This window comes from Cimex lectularius, unplaced genomic scaffold (genome assembly GCF_000648675.2).
Source record: "Cimex lectularius strain Harlan isolate CLEC.00 unplaced genomic scaffold, Clec_2.1 scaffold220, whole genome shotgun sequence".
NCBI classification, from domain to species: Eukaryota; Metazoa; Arthropoda; class Insecta; order Hemiptera; family Cimicidae; genus Cimex; species Cimex lectularius.
This window is the reverse complement of record NW_019392830.1, coordinates 100928-121940: the sequence shown is the minus strand read 5'-3', so window position 1 is coordinate 121940 and position 21013 is coordinate 100928. Positions and strand designations below refer to the sequence as shown.

The 21013-nt window shown below is 30.4% G+C and overlaps 2 protein-coding genes across 5 annotated transcripts; one reads left to right on the top strand and one right to left on the bottom strand.

The window, feature by feature from the left end:
• The first annotated feature begins 448 nt into the window (after window positions 1–448).
• Window positions 449–10267, top strand: LOC106663041. 4 transcript variants are annotated; one of them, XM_014387569.2, is made up of 9 exons: window positions 449–518; window positions 649–740; window positions 8547–8638; window positions 8767–8964; window positions 9022–9120; window positions 9176–9386; window positions 9455–9698; window positions 9888–10087; window positions 10151–10267. In XM_014387569.2, the coding sequence occupies exons 3-9, from the start codon at window positions 8564–8566 to the stop codon at window positions 10243–10245; spliced, it is 1122 nt and encodes a 373-aa protein (XP_014243055.1). In that variant the 5' UTR covers window positions 449–518; window positions 649–740; window positions 8547–8563; the 3' UTR covers window positions 10246–10267. The 4 variants fall into 4 exon arrangements, with proteins under 4 accessions (XP_014243055.1, XP_014243044.1, XP_014243063.1 ...); XM_014387558.2 differs by lacking the exons at window positions 449–518; window positions 649–740 and adding an exon at window positions 4532–4699; XM_014387577.2 differs by lacking the exons at window positions 449–518; window positions 649–740 and adding an exon at window positions 4532–4699 and having other exon boundaries at window positions 8477–8638.
• An 872-nt stretch (window positions 10268–11139) lies between these two features.
• On the bottom strand, window positions 11140–20866 carry LOC106663035 (chaoptin). Its single transcript, XM_014387537.2, has 8 exons — window positions 20306–20866; window positions 17094–17262; window positions 16820–16953; window positions 15763–16030; window positions 12635–12865; window positions 12265–12486; window positions 11982–12180; window positions 11140–11435 (listed from the first exon to the last, which is right to left on the bottom strand). The coding sequence occupies exons 1-8, from the start codon at window positions 20665–20667 to the stop codon at window positions 11317–11319; spliced, it is 1704 nt and encodes a 567-aa protein (XP_014243023.1). The 5' UTR covers window positions 20668–20866; the 3' UTR covers window positions 11140–11316.
• Window positions 20867–21013: the final 147 nt, after the last annotated feature.

Sequence of the window (21013 nt, the reverse complement as noted above, 5' to 3'; positions counted from 1 at the left end):
GACAATAAAAATATTTTTCGATTTTTTAGGTTTTTTTGCGTTTTTCTCGAAAAAAAACTCTAACCCAGCCTTTCCCAAACCCTAATCCTACCTAACTTAATCTACCTCCACCCAACCCTACCTAACAACCCATGTCCCCAATCCGACCTATGCGCCCATCCTGTAATCCAAAATTGATGACGTGAAATTGGTCACGCCAAAACAATGCGTGACCAGCCCAAAACCATTTTCAAAATATAGATATATTGGTAAAGTCATGTCTTCAGGTTTTTGTGCATTTACCTTGAAATCAGTGCAATGTATAATTAGCTGTCGTTGTAATTATTATTAGTTAGCTCATATCAGTATGTTGTACCCAATTTGTTTTACGTGTTTAAAAAAAAAACAAAAAAACATATGGCTATTTCAACAAAGATTTATGCACACTAAATGCTAGTTGAAGTAAATTTGAAACAAACAAAACAATGTTTACACAAAAATAACATCATTTCCGTTTTTGTTACTAAGGCATTCTAGAGGTGTGTCTTGTGTATTATCCATCTATTTATTTATAAATTTTGTCGACATTTATCAACTTTTTTAAAAATATCCTTTTATTATAATTATGTTGAATTTATTTTATTTTTAAACTGACAATTTCAAAAAAAGACGTCAAACTTGGGTATAGAAGCGAAAAATAATAATTTGGGTTACAAGCGTATTTTCAAGACATGACAATTGTGAGTTACATAACGATTTCGGTAAGTAAGAGTAGTTTTTTTAAAGTAGATAAAAAAATATAAAAAATAGATTAGTTAACTACTCAAAACCGCAAAATATCACGTAACTCGTGGCCATAGTTTTTTTTCCTAAAAAAGATTTAATAGATCCGTTTTGAACACAACTTTTCAAAAGAGATTTTCAGCCTACTTCCTTAGCTTATGAAGGTTAAATACATTTTATATTGGGACTTTCAGCCGTCAAATTTAACTAAAAAAACGCGTTTTACCATGAAGCTTCTTATCCTCAAAGAAACTAAACGAAAGTAATAATAATTGAACAGAAAATTATATAAAAATAAAAACATAATTGAATTTATTTTGAACCGACTGTAAAGTCGTTAATAGAGATTTTTGTTTTAGTTTTATTTCATTTATTGCCTGCAGGTTATGTGTAAACCACTGGGCGACTTTCTCTTCTACAACGTTGATCGGATAATCCCAAAGTTTCGTTTTATCAATTTAGCTTTTTCTATATATGCTTTTCTTTGTTTAATTGCAATACCGTCCATTGTTTTGTATATTTCTCCTTAAACATTAAAAATTGACATCACACCATTTTTGATGAATTTGTGTCCCTATATCTTTTATCGATGTTTTATTTCTTTTCTATCATAACTATAATTCATATTTTGCTTATCACTCTTCGTTCTTTTCCTTATTTATTGATCTCGCTAAAGATTAATTTTAAACTAAGTTTTTTTATTTTAAATGGCTATTCAGATATCGTGAGATGCGGTCGGGTGTGATGTAGGTTTCAGAAAAGCATTTTCTTTATCGTGCCAACGTTTCAATCTTTATTGAGATCATCTTCAGGGCTCAAAGTGTAATTGTGCCATCCTTGCGTGTCGTGTTGAGAGTTTATTTTAAATGTTTAATTTTTTTAGACAGTTTATGAGTGAAGTTCGTTTTTTTAAGTCGATTTTGTGAATGTACTTTTGTAAAAAAATCAGCTAAAAAAGCTAGATATCTTTTTCACTGCCAATACCACAATTTTTCTGATTCAATCGCAGGGATTGGTCATGGCCGAGAGTAATCGGTTTTAGGCTTGTTACAAGGTTTTCAAGACCCAGCAGACTAGATGATTTTATGATGATGATTTTTTTCAAGATAATAAACATAATTTTCATCATCTCCACTACTGAGAATCAGGTTCAACAGTTGGGCTTAAAATTCATAAAATTACACTTAATTTTTATAAGTTTGAATTTCCGTTGTGTCAGATTTTTACTTGTTAATTAGATGTTTCGTTATAATAAGAATTCCGGAAATATAGTTCTCACTATCGCGTTTAGTTTCGTCATTCACCTTTGTATGTAAATTTTTGCAAATTGTGTTCTTGCCTACATTTTAATGTTTCTAATTTTTTTGTTTAAATTGAAATTAGTCAAAAAATAAAACTTGATCGAGTTATTGGATTGTATGCTTGAACGTTGAAAAATAGTTTTAGGTTTAAAGGGGCTGAATACACAATTTTCTATCCTTGTGTAAAATTGCCAATTGAATTCACACTGTAAATTGAATTTCAATTCGTCGTGACCTATATTTAAAACGGATCGACCTGCTCACGGCCGACGTCGTTTATTAGGCATCGGAGCAATTTATCAAATCGAATAAAGAGCGATGTCTGACATAAAAACGTCAACCTAACAGATTTATGTACACTAACTGAAAAGAAAAGAGTGAAAGCCTTGAAAAATATATCAATTGAATTAATGTATTAGCACAAATTCAGATATGGAAGCATCCTATCGAAAATCAAATAATAACTTCAACCTCTGGTTAAAACTGAAGAAGACAAATTTTGTCAAATAAGAGCAAAGCCTTTAGGACAGTCTGTGAATACTTGATAAAGTCGAGAATTAAAAGGAAAAAGTGACTGTAAAAATTGAATTTGTATCAAAGGTCTACAATTTTAAAATGGTAATAATGAAAACTTGTTTATCCAGTTTTACCCCAAGGGTACTCACTGTACCAGTACTGATTCGAAGAGCGTGGATTCATACATGTTTTAGTCTTAATATTTAATTTGTTCGTTGTATATTTGCCTTGAAAATCATAAAAGATAATCTATTCGCCAATAAATATATTCACACTTCACCACCAAGGGGTCGGGTGGTAACTTGCAAGTTAAAAAAATCAAGTTTAAAAGTACATTTTCGTTGTGTAATTTGGATTTGCTTCTTGTTATGCAAAACTATAAAATCAAGTTTACAATTATTTTTTCTTTGTCGAATAGATAGGTAAATTTTGGGTTTTCTCGTTATTTTACAAAATTGTAAAAGTATACTGAAGGAAACTTAAAGTTTGAAACGTACAAACTATAAATTAATTTTCAATTAAATTATTTTTCATCCTGTAGATAGATTTTAGGTTTTCAGGTTATTCTGCAAAGTAGAATGATTGGTATAACCTCAACTTTGAAACACATCTTTTTATTTTAAAAATCAATTTGGGTTTTCTTTTTGTAATGGAAGACGGTCAAACTAAAAAAATAATGTTTAAAACTAGAAATTTGTGGTGACCGTTAGTCGATGATTATTCGAAAATCGTGAGATGCGGTCTGGTGTGATGTAGGTTTCAGAAAAACATTTTCTTTATCGTGCCAACGTTTCGATCTTTACTGAGATCATCTTCAGGGCCTGGGATTTACAAACATTGTTTAAATTTAACAAATACATGTAGAATGTGGAAAAAGTGAATTTATACAATGCAAAAAACATTTTTTTGCATTCAATCAAAGTATTTCTACGCGAATGGCACAATTACGCAAAAACAAATACTTTGAGTGTGTAGAAATACTTTGATTAAATATTAACAAAAATATTTTTTGCATTGTATAAATTCACTTTTTCCACATTCTACATTTGTTAAATTTAAACAATGTTTGTAAATCCCAGGCGCTGAAGATGATCTCAGTAAAGCTCGAAACGTGGCACGATAAAGAAAATGTTTTTCTGAAACCTACGTCACACCAGACCGCATCTCACTTTTTCGAATAATCGTTTAAAACTATTTTTCATTGTATATACAAATTTTGAGGTTATAGGTTATTCTGAAAGGTTGAATGTTAGTATAACTTCAACTTTGAAACATATTATTTTGTTTTAAAGATAAATTTGGGTTTTATTCTCGTTATGCAAGACGATCAAACTACAAAATCATGTATAAAACTATTTTTCATCGTGTAGATAGATTTTTAGATACCGAAATGTATCGGGTTTCCTTATGCAATACAATCAAATTGTAAAATCAAGTTTAAAACTTTTTTGGTTTACGTTTATAAATAGATTTTGAGGGTGTCACGTAATGAATGATAAGAGTCAAGTTTTCGTTACTCAAATGCTTTAACATTATAATTTTAATTTCCAATGGGATTATAAAATAATGTTAGTAAATTAAAGTCTGCGTCTCGATCTGCAAGTTATGCTGACTTTACTGTCAAAGTTCGATCTAGGTCGGAAGTGGTCTCGCGAGTTTTTTAATTTTTTTTGTTCCTGCTCAGACATGTTATACCCTGATTTGCTCCTGAAACGGGTTGGGCGTGGTGACAATTAAATCCTTGACCGTTTGAACCAAACCAACCTTGAAAATTTTTATAATTATTGTCTCAAATTTCCAACTGCCGAAGAGAGAAGTTGTAAGAGAGCGTGCGTCGAGGAAGTAAAGAAGGCGTTACTCGCCGAAGGTCGAGGACAGATTTTATATAGCGGTGAAAAATAAAGCCGATCCGACCATTTACCGCATTAACGCCTCGATGGTATAATACGTTTAAGCAGTCTCGTTCCACTATTGTTTTCATTTTTTTTTAAATTTGATATCTTATCTAAAAGGTCTCAGGTGATAATTCGCAGCAGTATTCTAGGAGTGTATAAAACAAGAACATTTTAGGTTCTTCTTTTTAGACGACTACCTTCTTTTACTTCTTTACTAAAAACAAGGTATTTCATTCATCTGGATTTGATTTATTTCTTGGCTTTGATTTTTTTCCGTCTTCTGTACAAAAATTCCTTGCAAACAGGATCAGAATTTAATATTTTATCAAGACCTATTATGTTTAAATATTAATATTATTACAATTTGGTTAAATGCCTATTGATTGCACATTTTTATGTTTAATATGAAATTGTGAGATTTTTCTATGTGGTTTGCGAGAAGTTGAACCCGTAATTTGTTCGTTTTTTTAAATTTTTTTAACTGATATAAAAATTCTTCAATAAATAATTAATGGTCTTAGAGTTCAACTAATAAAATTATTTCACTAGTGATGTTACTTTTCCTTTTCTTTCTCGATTTTATTATTTATTTTTTTATTGATTTAAAAATTCTTAAAAAAAAAGTCTACACGCTATACAATGTTTATTTAATTCGGTAGTTACCGATCGTTTTACTTATTCATTATTTTTTAATAAAAAAATATAATTCATTAATTGAAGTCTGCTTATCTTTGATGGGTTGCTCTGCCAGACGCGAATTATTTATTTTTAAATTTTATTAGTTGAATTGTAAGGTTAACAACTGGTAATTTTGATTGGCGAGTCAATAATTTTTTATGATCAATAGGCTAAACCCGCACGACTTTGCTGAAGTGCGAGTTAGTTTTTGAGTGCACGCGTGTTTCCACATAAATTAATTAAAAAATTACACTTTTAAAATTGAACATAAAATCACATTGGATCATAAAAAAATTATTTTATCAAATGGAATGTCTGCCTGAAGATGCATTAACTAAAGTCAGCAAATAGCCACCCCCTGATAAGATTACATTAATCCTTTTTAGAAAAGATGGTTCCTACTCACAGTAAGTTGTTTCGCAATAATCCGGATTTCGAGCCCTTTAGCTCATCATCAGGTTGAAGGGTTTCAACAAACACGTCTCTTGACATCCGACCCTTCAACCTGATGATGAGCTAAAGAGCTCGAAATCTGGATTGTTGCGAAGCAACTTACTGTGAGTAGGAACCATCTTTTTAAAAAGGATTGAACTCCACACCCACTCCATCAATCATAATTTCTATAGATTACATTAATGGCATGCAATCTGCGATTTTAGGTATTGTTTATTGGTGCTCTCTAACACTGGACATATAAAAAGGCAAAATATGAATATTTAATTATAAATGTGTAGAGATTAGTGACCGTTAATCGATAGTAATTCAGATATCGTGAGATGCGGTCGGGTGTGATGTAGGTTTCAGAAAAACATTTTCTTTATCGTGCCAACGTTTCGATCTTTTATTGAGATCATCTTCAGGACTCAAAGTGTTTGTCTTCAGTGCAATTGTGCCATCCTTGCGTGTCGTGTTGAGAGTGGGGCACTAAACAATGTTTGTAAATCCCAGGCCCTGAAGATGATCTCAGTAAAGCTCGAAACGTTGGCACGATAAAGAAAATGTTTTTCTGAAATCTACATCACACCCGACCGCACCTCACGATATCTGAATTACTTTAATTATAAATCATACTTCTCTTATTTAAATAAATAGACTAAAAGCATTTTAGTTTATCGCTTTGTCTTAGAAAGGTAGCAATACCTTGATATCTACTTACAACAATTTAAGAATTAATGTCTATTGTTTTCCATTGTTTAATTATATTTGAATTAATTATGTAAAGTAAATAAAGTAATTCCTGTCATAAAGGGTTAATGCCTAACTTCCAATAGGGGATATTTAATAACAATCGTTACTTGTAAGAAAAAAGTTAATAATTTCATGCCTTCACAAACATTTCAATAGTTTCTTGGTTTTCTTTTTGTTGGATAAGGAGAAAGGAGGATAATGAGAATCTAGATTACAAAAACTTTGAAGCTTTTCCAACTTTTTTGCTAAATTTTTGTAATCCAGATTTTCAATATTGTACTTATTTTTCCTGAGGTTTCCCTACCTTAAATGAATGTATTTATTAGCGTGTGTGTTGAGCATGTGTAGATGAGTTGTGGTAGAATATCCACATACCCACCAAACTAGGTTAGGTGTTGAATAGTGGAACAGGGGGAGGCACAGTTGAAATATTAATTCCTCAATGGCACCCCAGTTTTTAGTCGTACAAATGGTACGAAAGGTTATAATCAGTATGACTGTATTTATTAGCGTGAATGAGGGTGGGTCTTTAACAGAAGATTGAGTACTCTGAAACCCACTAAACTAAGGTTAGGATTTTTTTTTAGGCCAAATTTTGGGTGATTTCTTGACCAAATAAGTAGCTTCATCAACCTGTTCTGCCTATTTTTACTAATCTTGTGAATAATTTTGTATTTGTAAACCTCACAGCACCACGATTTCCACCTATGTTCAATATTTAAGGATTAAGCAGTTTTTGGATTTCACCACATTGAGACAAGTGTTGACATGATCAGCTGTATTATTTATCGAAAAAATATTTGAAATTTTTAATTTTTTGCACAAAAACAACCCAATGGGTGTCAAGGAAGAGAGTTCAACCAACTTTACAGTAAATTCACTAATTTCGTGGTCTGCTTGACCAATTAATATATTATAATTAATTAAGGTTTTTAGTTGAGATAAAAAAGTCAATGGCGTAACAAGTGAATTTTCCCTCCTTTTTGCCATTTTTCAAATGTCGTGCAATCGGATTGGATTCTCGACAACAAATGAAATGGCCACGGAGAGCTTTGGTGAAGTATACTTCATTTTAAATCATTAAATTCACTAATTTCATGGTCTGCTTGACCAATTAATATATTATAATTAATTAAGGTTTTTAGTTGAGATAAAAAAGTCAATGGCACGAGCAGGATTCGAACCCACGATCTTCGGCTTGATACGCCGCTGCTCTACCACTTGAGCTATTGTGACCTCAATCCAATTCAAAAGGTGCGGTTGAGATGGGAAGTTGGTGTCTGAGTGGATCGAGGTCACGATAGCTCAAGTGGTAGAGCAGCGGCATATCAAGCCGAAGATCGTGGGTTCGAATCTCGCTCGTGCCATTGACTTTTTTATCTCAACTAAAAACGTTAATTAATTATAACCACTTTACAGTTTGTTTGTTTTTTTCATACAATATTACATTAAAAACCATGAAGCTATACTGGGATTTGAACCCAGAACCGCTAGCATGGAAAATATGAGTCATACGCCCTAATCACTAATTTGATCCCCTAATTTTTCTAAATATAAATAGTTTTTAAAAAATTATGATCATGTATTAGCATAAAGTCTAGGATCTTAGAAGCAGGTTTTTGTTAAGAGATAAACAATAACAAATATTATTCTGATAAATAGTGAGATGTATTAATTTATAGTATGGTGAAGACCACTGTGGTCGAGATAGGATGTCGTAGAATTTACCATTTGTTTGTGGATTTTTCCGTTCGTTCACTATTTCTTCTAATAGAACAATTATATATTTTTAATGAAAGTATTTCACAATATATTTTTATTAAATTAATTAAAAACAATGCTTTGTAGAAAACAAAATCTACTTTTAAATGTTTTGTTTGTTTTAAAATGCAATGCATTAAATAAGATGTCATCAGTCATCAACAAAGTCATAAAAGTTCAACTGATATTCAGAAATTTTGCCTTTTTTGTCTATAAGAACATTAAGAAATTTTAAAATTGAATTTGTATGTCTTGTAATACATGTATTATTGAGCTTTTCATTTGGTCTATTTTGTACTATTTTATAATATCAGAAACCTTGATTATTTTATGTTTTGTTCAACTAATCTTGTTTATGATAATTGGATTGCTTAGAATCCTTTTAGGTTTCTTATCTGTTTGGTGTTCAAATTGTGTGAGGCCAGTTAGGCGAATGTTTTGACAGTTTCAGTTCTTTCTGCGATGGAGCTATTGAGGAGAAATTCAATTCCAGTTCTTCATGTAAAAGGAACTTATTATGATGTTGGATATGACATAGTAAGAAATTATTTATTGTTTTATTGCAAAAAATAATAATTCAGTTTATTAATTACAATGATTTTTTAAATTTGTAAATTAATTAAACATCAAGCCAAAGTATATTACAAAAGTCGAATGTTTTCTAGGGCAGAACATTTGCAAGTCTTATTCAGACATACTTGGAAATAAATAGTACTTTAAATAAAATTTACATACCAGCGTACAATACCGAAAGGGGTAGGAAAATATACGAGGAGACTCTTTTTGTAGTTGGAAACAAATACCCTCATTATTTAAGAGAACTGGAGGGCACTGCTGATGGTGCCGGCGTACCATTTTACAAGGCAATTACTTTAATAGTTTTTTTATTGGATAAAATCTTAATTATGAATTTTTTTCAGCTATTTTTATTACACTTGGACGATATCATTTTACCGCCTGAAGGTTGCACAAATGTAGGGCAAGGCTGTTCAACTGTGATTGTGAACCAGAAAAATCAGGTTGGATTCGGTATAAAATATTTTATAGTTAGCTATAAATTTTTTGTCATTCTAGAAAATCATTGGACATACAGAGGATGGACTAAAAGAAGCACTGAATCTTTGTTATGTAGTGAATGTTCATATAACTGAATCCTCACCTCATGAGATATTCACAGCTTTTTGTTATCCAGGCCTTCTTCCTGGATATTCGATGGGCTTTAATAGCTATTTTGCATTCACAATTAACATAATGGTTGTGAAGAACCCTCCTGCTGGAAGAATACGTGAGTTTTATTTAATTTATTTTTATAATTTTTTTTTAAAAGAAAAAGCAAATTTAAAAATATTGTAGCAAGAACGTTTCTTACACGGGAACTTTTTGCCGCTGACTCTGTCGTTAGGGCTGAAGAGGTGTTGAAATGCTATGGAGGCGGAGTTGCGGATGCTTTTTCAGTCAATTTAATGACGCTCAAGAACAATGTGGATGATTGCCTGCTTTACAATTTTGAAGTCAGCCCGAAGAATCTACCATCTAATTCTTCTATCGTAGAGAAAAAAAAAATTGATATTGGAGAACATTTCTTTCATTGTAACAAGTAAGTAAAAGAACTTGTATCTTGATCGGCACTGATCGTAGTGCCTAGTCTAGCTGTATTTTGTCATCGTGCTGTCTTTAATTTGCCTATTTAGTATGTCTGACAAAACCAGCAAGGATAGGGTGACCAATATAATAAAAAAACAATCCATATTTGAAAAATATTTGGCTGATGTATGAACTACTTTAGGTTTTTGAGGATAAAAGGAATCGAGGAAATATCGAATGTGCTGAAAACGAGCAATGATCGTCACGAAACTGAAAAACAGCTTCCAAAGGCCGAAGATCTCAACAGCGTAATTAATATTCTCAGTCATTCATCAGCGCCTTCGACATGTTGCAATATTTTCAGAGATAGATCAAGCGAGTCTGTCATAACCCTAGCGACGGGTGAGTAAAATTGTAGATTTTTTCTCTAAAAATATTGATCGTTGTTTTGTTTTTGTCTCTCAGCGATTTTCAATAGAGCGACTAGGACTTGGAGCATCTATATGGATAATCCAGCATTGACAGAACCAAATTTAATTCTACCAATGAAATTTTCATAAAAAAAATATTCTAGAAAAAAAACGTAAACACACATTAAAAACTAGACAAAAAATGCTTCATTTTTCCTTTTACAAATGTCTAAAGATTAATATATTTGCCATGGATGGCTTTATATTTTATCTAATATTATGTAATAGTTTCGGTGTGCTTGTAATAGGTTTGGTTTTGTTTGGAAAATCTATTATCAAGAATAGTCTTAAAAGATAATTTTTGATTTATTTTCCTTCTACACTGCATTATAATTATGTAAAAATTGTATAAAGTGAATAATTTTTTTTTTAAATTAAACTTATTAATTATTTGTAGTTTTTATTTTATTCCCTTTAACACATTATTATCAAAACATGCAGTTAATAATCAGTAGTAAAGTTAATTAATCTTTTAAGATTAAACTTAAATTTTAGAAACATATTCAAAAGAAGCAGCAGTGTGTGAATAGCGTTCACATCTAAAATTCTTTTTATACTTTGTTTTAGAGTTTAAACAAAGGATAACATAAACATTAAAAATTATATAAATAAAAAGTTTTCATTATTTCAAGTACTACCCTAAACTAGGACAGTTTTTTTTCACTCAAATTTATATTACATTAATGTATCTTAATAAAATGGGTTTAAAATAGCCAAGGACATCATCTTACAATTCAGGTACAATTCATCCTAATCATTGAAAATTTGAGTACATCTCATGCCATAAGGGAAGTGTGTCGATCAATTCAGTCCAATGTAATGTCCAAAGTTACGATAGACAATTTAGTGGATATAAAATGTTATGTGCACCTTTTGCAAAACATAACTCACTCTATACACACAAAAAAAGTTAACACCTAGGTATAAAATAAGTTAATACAGAAAAAAAGAGTAAATTTGGCAACCAGCAAAGAAAACAAGGTGAGAAAATTGTTAATTTTTTTTTATCATGGGTGGATTGTAATTACAGTCTATGTGATTATTCTCTGAATAAAAGTTATCACATAATCGTAATTTTTTAGTACTGTACAGCTTTTGTTAACTTCACAGCTCTTCTATAATTTTATGGATTATACTTTTATTATTTATTTATTGTTTTTTTTAATGGCGGCCTTTCTCTTGAGGAGGACACTCGTTTCGACCATGGATTTTTGTGTTGTTCTTTGATTCCAAATCTATAATATTTGCCACAACTTCTGGCTCGCAAAGACTTGGGTTTCCTGTAAAAATAAATTAATTAGAAATGAATTAGATGTTTAAACAGAAATAACAAACAAAGGAATAATATTTATAATTTAGCTAAAATTTCTATTATATTTTTATATTCACACTCTTGCATACACGCTCATATAAAGCAATTTTTATGTATGTGGTGATTAGTGACCATTAATCGATATTTATTTAGAAATCGTCTGGTGTGATGAAGGTTTGAGAAAAACATTTTCTTTATCATGCCAACGTTTCAATCTTTATTGAGATCATCTTCAGGGCCTGGAATTTACAAATATTGTTTACATATAACAATTACATTTTGGATGTGGAAAAGTGAATTTATACAATGCAAAATATATTTTTTTATATATTCAATCAAAGTATTTTTTCTGAAACCTACATCACACCAGACCGCATCTCACGATTTTTAAATAAATAGCAATTTTGGTGTTCACTTATGTGAAAAAGTTTTAGGCTTAATAAATTGAACTTTCACAGAAAGATTAAAGTTTTGTGAAATAAATAAAACTTGTCAAAATGATAAAATGGCGTACCATGCAGATATATTCGAAGAATGCTCGGGACCTCGTACAGCTTACACTGTGTGTTATCGACGAGGGATTTACTGATGTAAGTGATCTGATTGTGCGATAAGTCGGCCCAACAGAGTCTAGGCAAGCCGTAAAAGTCTTTCTCAAGTCTTGTCACTGAATTGTACGATGCGATCAACTCTTCTAGTGATGGAAGTACAGTCTAGAAAAAATTCGAGCATAACCAAAATTAAAAATTAAAAAAAAATACAGTAGATCATTAATGATATTTAAAATGTATAAACACCTTTGATGTTTCTTCAAGAGTTGTGAGGTTGTTGTGTGAAATGTCCAAAATCTGCAAGTCGTCGAGGCCAATCAGATCATCTGGGAGAATTCTGTCAATGTAGTTGTTGCTCAAATTTAGACGATGAAGGCTACTAAAGCCCATGAGAGAGCCTGAGAGTGTTTGGAGCTTATTGTAATCTAAACGCAACTCGTAAACTCTTGTCTCGAGTTCTACTAGGTTCTAAAATTTACAAAACCGACAAATTATATTTTCAGTGTACAATGAGAGCTAAACATTCTGCAGTTACTGCAGATTTTTATAATTTATAAAATAAACAGCAATCCAATTGTACACAAAGATTAAAAATGATTTTTTTTGTAATTCTCACCTCCATTCGTCCCGAAAGGACGTGTATTTTGTTGTTTGATAAATCGACCAAGTTGAGCTTCGTAAGACCTCGGATATCTTGCAATGTAAATTCTTGAATGTTGTTATGGCTCAAGTTTAGATGTTTGAGGGATTTGAGGGGAAGTAGACAATTATTGAGGGTGGCTATGTTATTTTCTCCAAACTGCAACTCTTCAAGGTATTCCAGTTCTAAAAAGTCATCGCTATACAGCTAGAAAAAAATCCAAAAATTAAAACTAAATCGTAGGATAAAGCAAATAATATTGTGATATAAATTTTTAATTAAGACTTATAAAACAGTACGAGGATTATCTTGTGCATCCTGATCTGCCTATTTTTGACTGGTTTTGTCTGCCAGACTACTTTTAGAATTTTTCCATATTCAGTGGCTTTTCCGGGTCCTTCTGTACTTTATACTTTAAATTAGAAAACTTGATACAATTGACAGAATGTCAAACAAACCAGCCATGGAAGATAGAAAAATATTATGTTGTGCTTTCCTCTGATCCCAATACAAATGCTTCCAAGTAGCTTCAAGCATATATTGAACAAATAGCTGAATAGGGCAAAGTTTGGAGCATAAAGATTAATGAAAACATATGATCACATGTTACACCATCCGAAGCAAAACCCCTCATGCAAAATTCTTCAATAACATTCCTATCTGTAAAACCGACTGCATACCGGTGATATCTTGATTCACATTTAATCTGGAATCGACACAAAAGACAAGAACTGAAGAGACATTTTGGACTACTCTGTATACTACTTGATGTAGCATGTTGACAGAGAACAAACTGACACTACAAAACACTACCAATTTGGACATACGGACTGGAAGCATCGTCAAACCTACCAATATCCAACGAATTCAGTCCTTCCAATCCAAATTCCTCAGTTCATCAACGTTCCTTATTGTTTTCCCTTCTCAATGACCTCAAATGATCCTTCGTAAATAAATTAATTTATGCAAATTTTTTAGGTTTCATGCAGGGGGACCGCGGTAGCCGAGTGGTTAGCATGAGAGACTCTCACGCCGCGGTCGTGGGTTCGATTCCCACCGTCGCCTCTGGCCCTTTTTTCCCGATAACCCCCAATTGGAACACACAAGAATTCGTACTATGGCTAATATGCAAGATCATAAGGCCAATAAATTAAAAAAAAAAAAAAAAAAAAAAAAAAGTTTCATGCAAAACAATCCATGTACTCCAACCCATGTCCATATAATCATCATCATGATCCCATCAGATGACTAAAGCAAAAATTGCCCTGGGACCCCCTTGAGTAGTCCTTTGTAAATTTGGAAGAACTTGAACAAAGGTTGTAAACTCCCATCAAGTTACATTAATTAATGGGTCAATGTGTAAATATGTATTATAACATTACATAATGTATTATAATGTACAGATGGTAATAAAACAATGAAACATAAAAATTTGTCTTTTGTTGTGTAAGATATGCAATTATAATAACATAAAAAAAACAGTGCCGAAAAATATAGTGCGTGATTTTTTTTCTATGCTTAACAAATAATTGTATTATATTTATTCAATTAGCCATCAGAATATGAAATTTCACAATTCTTATACATGACCTTCATAGTTTATCATTACATATTATCATTGGGATTCTGGAATCTTGGGATAATAAATGTAATAAACTGACGAGAAAAAGGCTGATAACGTTTAAAGAAAAACGCTGATATAATACAACTGGCCTTTATGTACTTATGAAGTGATTAATACAAGCATTGTTAAATCTATTGTAAAATTGCTTTTTCAATTTATAAACCAAATTTGTAGACATTAAACCATCAATTATAAAAATCAATATGAACGAATTGATATTTTCTTTGTTGAACGGAGTAAGCAATTTTTTCGATAGTAGTCGTCCATGGAATTATCAATTAAACTTTAACTTTTAAGAAAAAGATTATCTTTAACAGAATGTTCTAGATAAAAGTAAAAAAATAGAATGTGCAGGCATAAATCGAAAACAGCTTGCATATTACAATGCTTATCTTTCACGCCAAACTAGAATTTATATAACATACAATAGATGGAATTTATTTAACATTTTATCATCCTTGTGATTTTGAAAAAAGTTATTAAATTAAATATTTAGTGCAGGTGTCCAACTCCGCCACACTAGCAGTTCTGGGTTCGAATCCTGGCAGAGCCCATGACTTTTTAGTTAGTAATAGTTTGAAAAATGTATTGTAAAGTGGTTTGACCTCTCATATGACTCCCAAGTTGGGCATTTAGCCATAAGTTATAAGGCAAGAATTACTTTACCTTTTTTTTTATACAGAAAAATTAAGAATTTCAAAGGTGTTTTCAATAAACGAAAACGGCCAATTTGGTTATATCAGCCAGCACTCATGTCAATACTCTCAATATAGAGGAAGCCAAAGAAGTATTACTTAATCCTTAAATATTGAACAGGGGAGGAATGAGAGTTGGTGCTGGGTGTTTTCTTTCTTCTTTGAGAAGTTCAACAAACCCGTAAATCAATACAGACCCAATAAATGACCCCTTTGATGGTTCAGCATAGAAGGAATTTGTATGTGATGAGGTTTGCAAATTCCAAATGAATCCACAATAAACAGTGAAAATAGGCAGAACATGATGATAAGGGATGATCAAGCAGAATGGAATCAATCTCCAAAATTCGGACAACTATATTTTTAAAAAATTAACTTAATTTTGCTAGCACAAATAGATAATTTTAATTTTAAGATAATTTTAAAATTGACAATGTTTACTTTAGTAAGTACAACATCAATATCATTCAACAATTAAGTTGTATGTTAATTAACGTTAAGTCCTAATTACTTTACTTTTACTTTAAACAGCTTAAGCTTTTGTTAAAATCCTACCAGTAGCAAAGGAAGTTATACAACTATACATATTTAATATAAATATATTCAGCTTAAAGTCAAGTTTGGTACTTAATTTATTTAATTGTGAACTTCATGTGTTTACAAAATTTTAAATTTTCTCATTTTCTAAGAAATATTTGAGAATGTAATAAAATATTTCTTGGTATATAATATATATTATATAATTTATTTAATTTGTTAATTCATTAAAGAAAAGAATTACTCACTTTGCTTATATTATTAGCAGAGAGGACCAACGATTTAAGATGCTTTGATTTTGAAAGTGCTCTGTCAAGGCTTTCAAGCTTGTTGTATTCCAAGTACAAGTTTTCAAGATGGAGAAAATTTCTCAACTCCTGGGGCAGCTTGAGCAGCTTATTGTTCGCCAAGTTTAGAAGGATCAACTTCAAATTTGGATTCACCTGTGGGAGCTGGCCTTCCAAATCTTCAATTTCGTTGTCATTCAATAGCAGCCACTGTAGGTAAGATAGCCCTCTGTAAGTAAAGGTCATAGAACCGTTGTAGACACGGCACTCTAATTTGTTAAAAATGAAAAATTCTGTTACTCTTTACACGCTTAATTTACGTTTAATATTTAATTCTATTCGTACTGTCTATTTAAATAGTTTCTTATGTCACATATCAATTTCACATTGACTGGCTTTTAAGTTTTGCAATTATTCAAATATAAAAAATAACTTGATTGAAAACTGGACTATTTCATTAAAATTAAGACATGAAATCATCCTAATTTATTAAATTACATTGAAATTATGAATAATTAATCATATTTGATAGAATATTGCACTTCAATTTAGTTATTAACAAAATTTATTTTTATTTCAATTTTTTTTAAATAAATTATAAAAATTTAAAATCTCGTTTTAACTTTTAACAAAAAAATAAAAACATGCGTAACTTCTCATATTTTAAAATGTTTCAGATTGAATGGTGCTCTGGGTGTCAAAAATTTTTCATGTAAACAAGGCATACTATCTTTATGACTAACATTAGTATCTAAACTTCTATTTATTTCCTGGGGGTGTCGGTGGCCACAACGGTTTAGGCGTACTCATCACTGTAAAGTAAAGGACACAGGTTCGAATCCAGCAGCCTGCATTCGAACCTGACAAACTTACAAATTGGCTTTTTTTTAAAACACCGGCACTCCGAAGGTTATTAAAAATTCGAAGTTGACAAATCCTTGTAAAACAAAGGTTATACCTTGTAATCCTATATATTCTCAAATAAATTTTTCATATTTAAAAAATGGTGTATACTTGCCTCAGGGTGCCGTTGAGGTGCTTGATCTTGTTAAAAGTCAACGAAAGTTTCCTCAGGGTTTTCGGAAAACAATCTTTCTCCAATAGTTCAATGTTATTCTCATTAATGACAAGTGTGTGCATTGATTCCAAAGCCTTTAAACACACAAACACACGTACAATCAAAAGATATTATATTATATGTCTAGCTAGTAATAATGTATTATTTATTTATTTAATAATCTAATTTATTAAAATTCAATAAGTATGTTACACAAATCAGTACCAATGCTCACTTGAAAGTTTGTTGTTGAAACATTTAGAATATGCCCTCTGCTCAAGTCCAGGACTTTAATTTTAGGCATCGTGTTAAGGATAGCCTCGGGAATCATCGGGATGTTGTTGTCAGCCAGACTGAAAGATTCTGTCTTTGAAAGGCCTGAGAAAACTGACACTGGAAGTGATCTACAATGTAAATAAATACATAATATAAAACACCTTATATTTCACTGAACATAGGAATTTTTATATGATTATATGATAATTGCATCGTTTGCCGATAAAAATTGTTTAGATTTCATTGTAGAAAGTCTGAAAAATATGAATACTAAGATAAGTTTAATCTGTAAATTTTAACTTTAATGTGTGTAAATGATAAGGTTTAAATTTTATTGATTGACTAAATCTTTCTGTACATTTCATCATATGCATTTTCTATAGACTCTTCTAATCAATTGGGAACCTTTCTCTGGCCCGTGCTTGGCCGTCATTTTAAACTAATAAACATTAAAAAGAAAAAATGAATGCTTTCAGAACATTGTTAGTATGCTTGCTGTAATTTATATTCTGGATATCGTTTTTGGCTGGTTAGAATAATTAACTCTGAATAACTAGCAGGGTTTTTCCATGTTTACTGAGTTACTAAAAAAAAATTATTTGTGATATGAAAATTGGTAGGGTGTAAATTGATCATTTGTAACTTGTTAAAGTAGTAAACAGCTTTTGTCTGAACATTGTAACTATAATTTTGTCAATTACAATTTAATACAAATTCTTGCGTTTACACAAAGGTGCTTTTTGGATCTATTTTCTTTTTACTAATAAAATTGTCCAAAAATATTTTGGGCCCTTTTATCACTATGTAAATATCTACTGAATAGAAAAAAACACATTTCTAAATTAGTGATGGGCTAGATTAATGACTTGTATATTATCTTTCTTAGATAACACTAATACAATATTAATGATAAAAATAAGCTTTTCAAAAATAAATTTATCTAATTTTGGTCATAAGAGTGAAGGCAAGGAGTACCTCGATACACTGGGAAGTAATAGTGGCTTATAAAAATATACTACTTGCAATGTACTTAGTAATGAGATAATTATTTGTTTATAATGTTAATTTTCTAATTTATGACATCTTTATATGGATATTGTACATACAAATATAAATATTTATTGTACATTTTTCTTTAAAAAATTAATAAATAATAGGTTGTAGATGTAAAGTAAAAAAAAAATTGACCAATACTTTTATTTTACAATACTAATTTATTTTATGTTTTTTGTGATTGCTTTTTGGCTTTGTAAATATGTATAAAGTTATTAAAACAAGCAGAAAACATGAGTCATTACTGATTGAAAATCTATGATTTCTACTATTTCAAATAGATAAAACAGAAAGTTTAAAGAAAATAAGGAAATGCAACTAATCACAACTTGTTAAATAAATGATTAGATCAATTAAATTTTTATTATCAAAGATCAGATTTTAAAAGGATTTACAGAAAAATTCTAACTTCTTTCTGGTTTTTTTTGCCAGGCAGAAATCTTTATCAAATTTATAAAAACAAAAATTAATCAGTTAATGATTATGTTTTCAGAATATCAGAGATTATTTCTTGCAGAAAAATAAGATTATAAATAGTCAATGCTTTACCAATGACTAATTATTTTTGAGATTTCCTTTAATTAATTTACTTTTACAAAAAAAAGGTGATTTGTTTTGGAACAATAGCTTTTCTAAAGGGGCCACCACAGCTAAGGCACTGATACGGTACTCTCAAGGTAAAGGTCCTGGGTTCGAATCCAACGGCTCTGGATTTGAACCAGGCACACAAATATTTTTTTCAAAAACACTGTCACCCCGGGGGGTTGATATGACCTATGCTGATTAAACACAAAAATTAATAATAATTAATATAAAATCATTAATTAATTAATTATTAATTAAAATTAGATAAGACAAGCTCAACATTAATGAAAATAATTAACCCTCTTTTATTTAGTGTTAACATAAATATTTATACTTATAAATACAATAAATATACATATGTTACTTTTTCTTATGTTCAATTTTATTTGTAACACTTTATAATAACAATTAAAAAGTTATGTGGATTTGTGTCTATGGCATTTAATTAATATATAGATGTTGATAGCAGCAATAAATGCATAAAACTTGGTTCAAAAATAAACTTTATAATAAACAAAAATTTATTAACATCTTTAGCATTATAGGTAAAAAAAGGGATCCATAAATTCTTTCAAATAATCATCATTTAAATATTAGTGATTCATAATTTTAAACATTAAATATGAAATTATCTAAAAAAAACTGTATTTTGTATCCTCTGTATATATTCTTTTGGTAAATATACTCTTAATTAAACCTGTTTGTTAATAATCGGTTTCCATAATAAGTAAACATATCAAATTTTCAGTCATTACGAGTAATTTTAGTTAATACATTTTTTAATAAATTAAATAATCTTCTTGTACATGGACTATTCAAATTTTAATCACAGCATTATAAAACACTGTTAAAAAAAAAAGAGAAAGAAAAATCTCCAATTTAATCTAATTGGAAAAATTAAAAAAAAATAAAATAAAATAAAAGGCATTTTTGATATGACATTAGAAAAATTACATAAACCATTATGGAAAAACAGTTTAACATTGGGGAAAATCCAGAACGCATCATTAGTATTAAAAGTGCTTGAATTAGTTTCGTAAACAACTATGAAATTGGATTACGTCTTTCTAATTTTTTTGCTATTTCGCTGATCGCTCAAGATGATAATTTCTCAATTTTTCCGATGTTGAACTTATTTTTTATACCGTCAGTTTGTATGATTATGTATTAATAATAGAAAAATGCTTGTAAGTCTTCAAATGAAAATTATTTTTTGAGTTATGTAAATATTTTAATTGTAATTCATGTATTTATTGAAGAAAATGTGTACTTAATACTTTATGAATTCATTTCAAATTTGTTCAATTAGTTTAGCATTGAAAATAGAAATATAAATTTGTGACAATCTGAGCTACTTAAAAGTCATTGATTTCAAAATATTAAAGGTGATTGTAGCAATTTATCTGTGTAAGATAGATTTGACTCCTTCATTATCCGTTCCCCTTGACTTTTAACCCCTTTTGCTCTGTTGTTTTTGAAGGCTAACAAGTTCTTCTACAAAATTTTACAATGATATTTGTAATTGAATCTTACCTTAAATTGTCAAAATTGAGTTTGAGTATATGAATGGTGAGATTTAGTTTTTCAAAAGATAACTGAGGAAGATCTTCCAAGACGGAATGGCTGATTTTCAAAGAAATATCCACGTCGATATCGAATTTTTTAGTAAGAGCGGTAACGACCTGTTGAAAGTTGACCATCCCCTCGCATGTCACTGTGATGATGGATTTTGTACTCCTTCGGTTGCTCGGCTCTTGGACAAGGCAGGTGCAAGGAGATATCTGTTTCCGTACAGCACAGTGAAGACTGTTAGATATCCCAAGCGAATAGCCGAATCCATACTCGATTAAGATGGCAATCGTACAAAATTTAAGCAAAATATTTACAACACCCATGCTGGTCTAGCTTGGTCAGTCCTTACATGAGCCTATTTAGTATTGGGCTACTGAGTCCGAGGTAGTTAGTTAACACTTGACCCCCACTTCACCAATCACTGAAACACTTTATTATTCCCCTTATTTGCCCGAACAAATTTTTCCATACATTCTCTCATCACTTTTATTTATTAACGTTAAACTAATACTTTTCAGTATTAGTTTACTGAACATTTCAGTATAGTTTACTACACATCAATCGGTTTATTTGAAGTAGTTACTCGACAAATAATTTATCCCTGGTTACTGTTTTATTACAAGATTTCGACCTCTTAGATGACAATGAACTATCGAGTCGTACACACTT

Excerpts from the sequence above, each read along its gene's own strand:
- LOC106663041 (XM_024228501.1), top strand. Across the intron at positions 8,965-9,021 it reads CCGGCGTACCATTTTACAAG|CTATTTTTATTACACTTGGA; the intron begins GCAATTACTTTA and ends AATTTTTTTCAG. Across the intron at positions 10,088-10,150 it reads TGTCATAACCCTAGCGACGG|CGATTTTCAATAGAGCGACT; the intron begins GTGAGTAAAATT and ends TTTGTCTCTCAG.
- LOC106663035 (XM_014387537.2), bottom strand. The coding sequence starts at position 20,667 with ATGGGTGTTGTAAATATTTTGCTTAAATTTTGTACGATTGCCATCTTA. Across the intron at positions 12,487-12,634 it reads TCCTTTCGGGACGAATGGAG|AACCTAGTAGAACTCGAGAC; the intron begins GTGAGAATTACA and ends TGTAAATTTTAG. Across the intron at positions 12,181-12,264 it reads CTCTTGAAGAAACATCAAAG|ACTGTACTTCCATCACTAGA; the intron begins GTGTTTATACAT and ends AATTTTTTCTAG.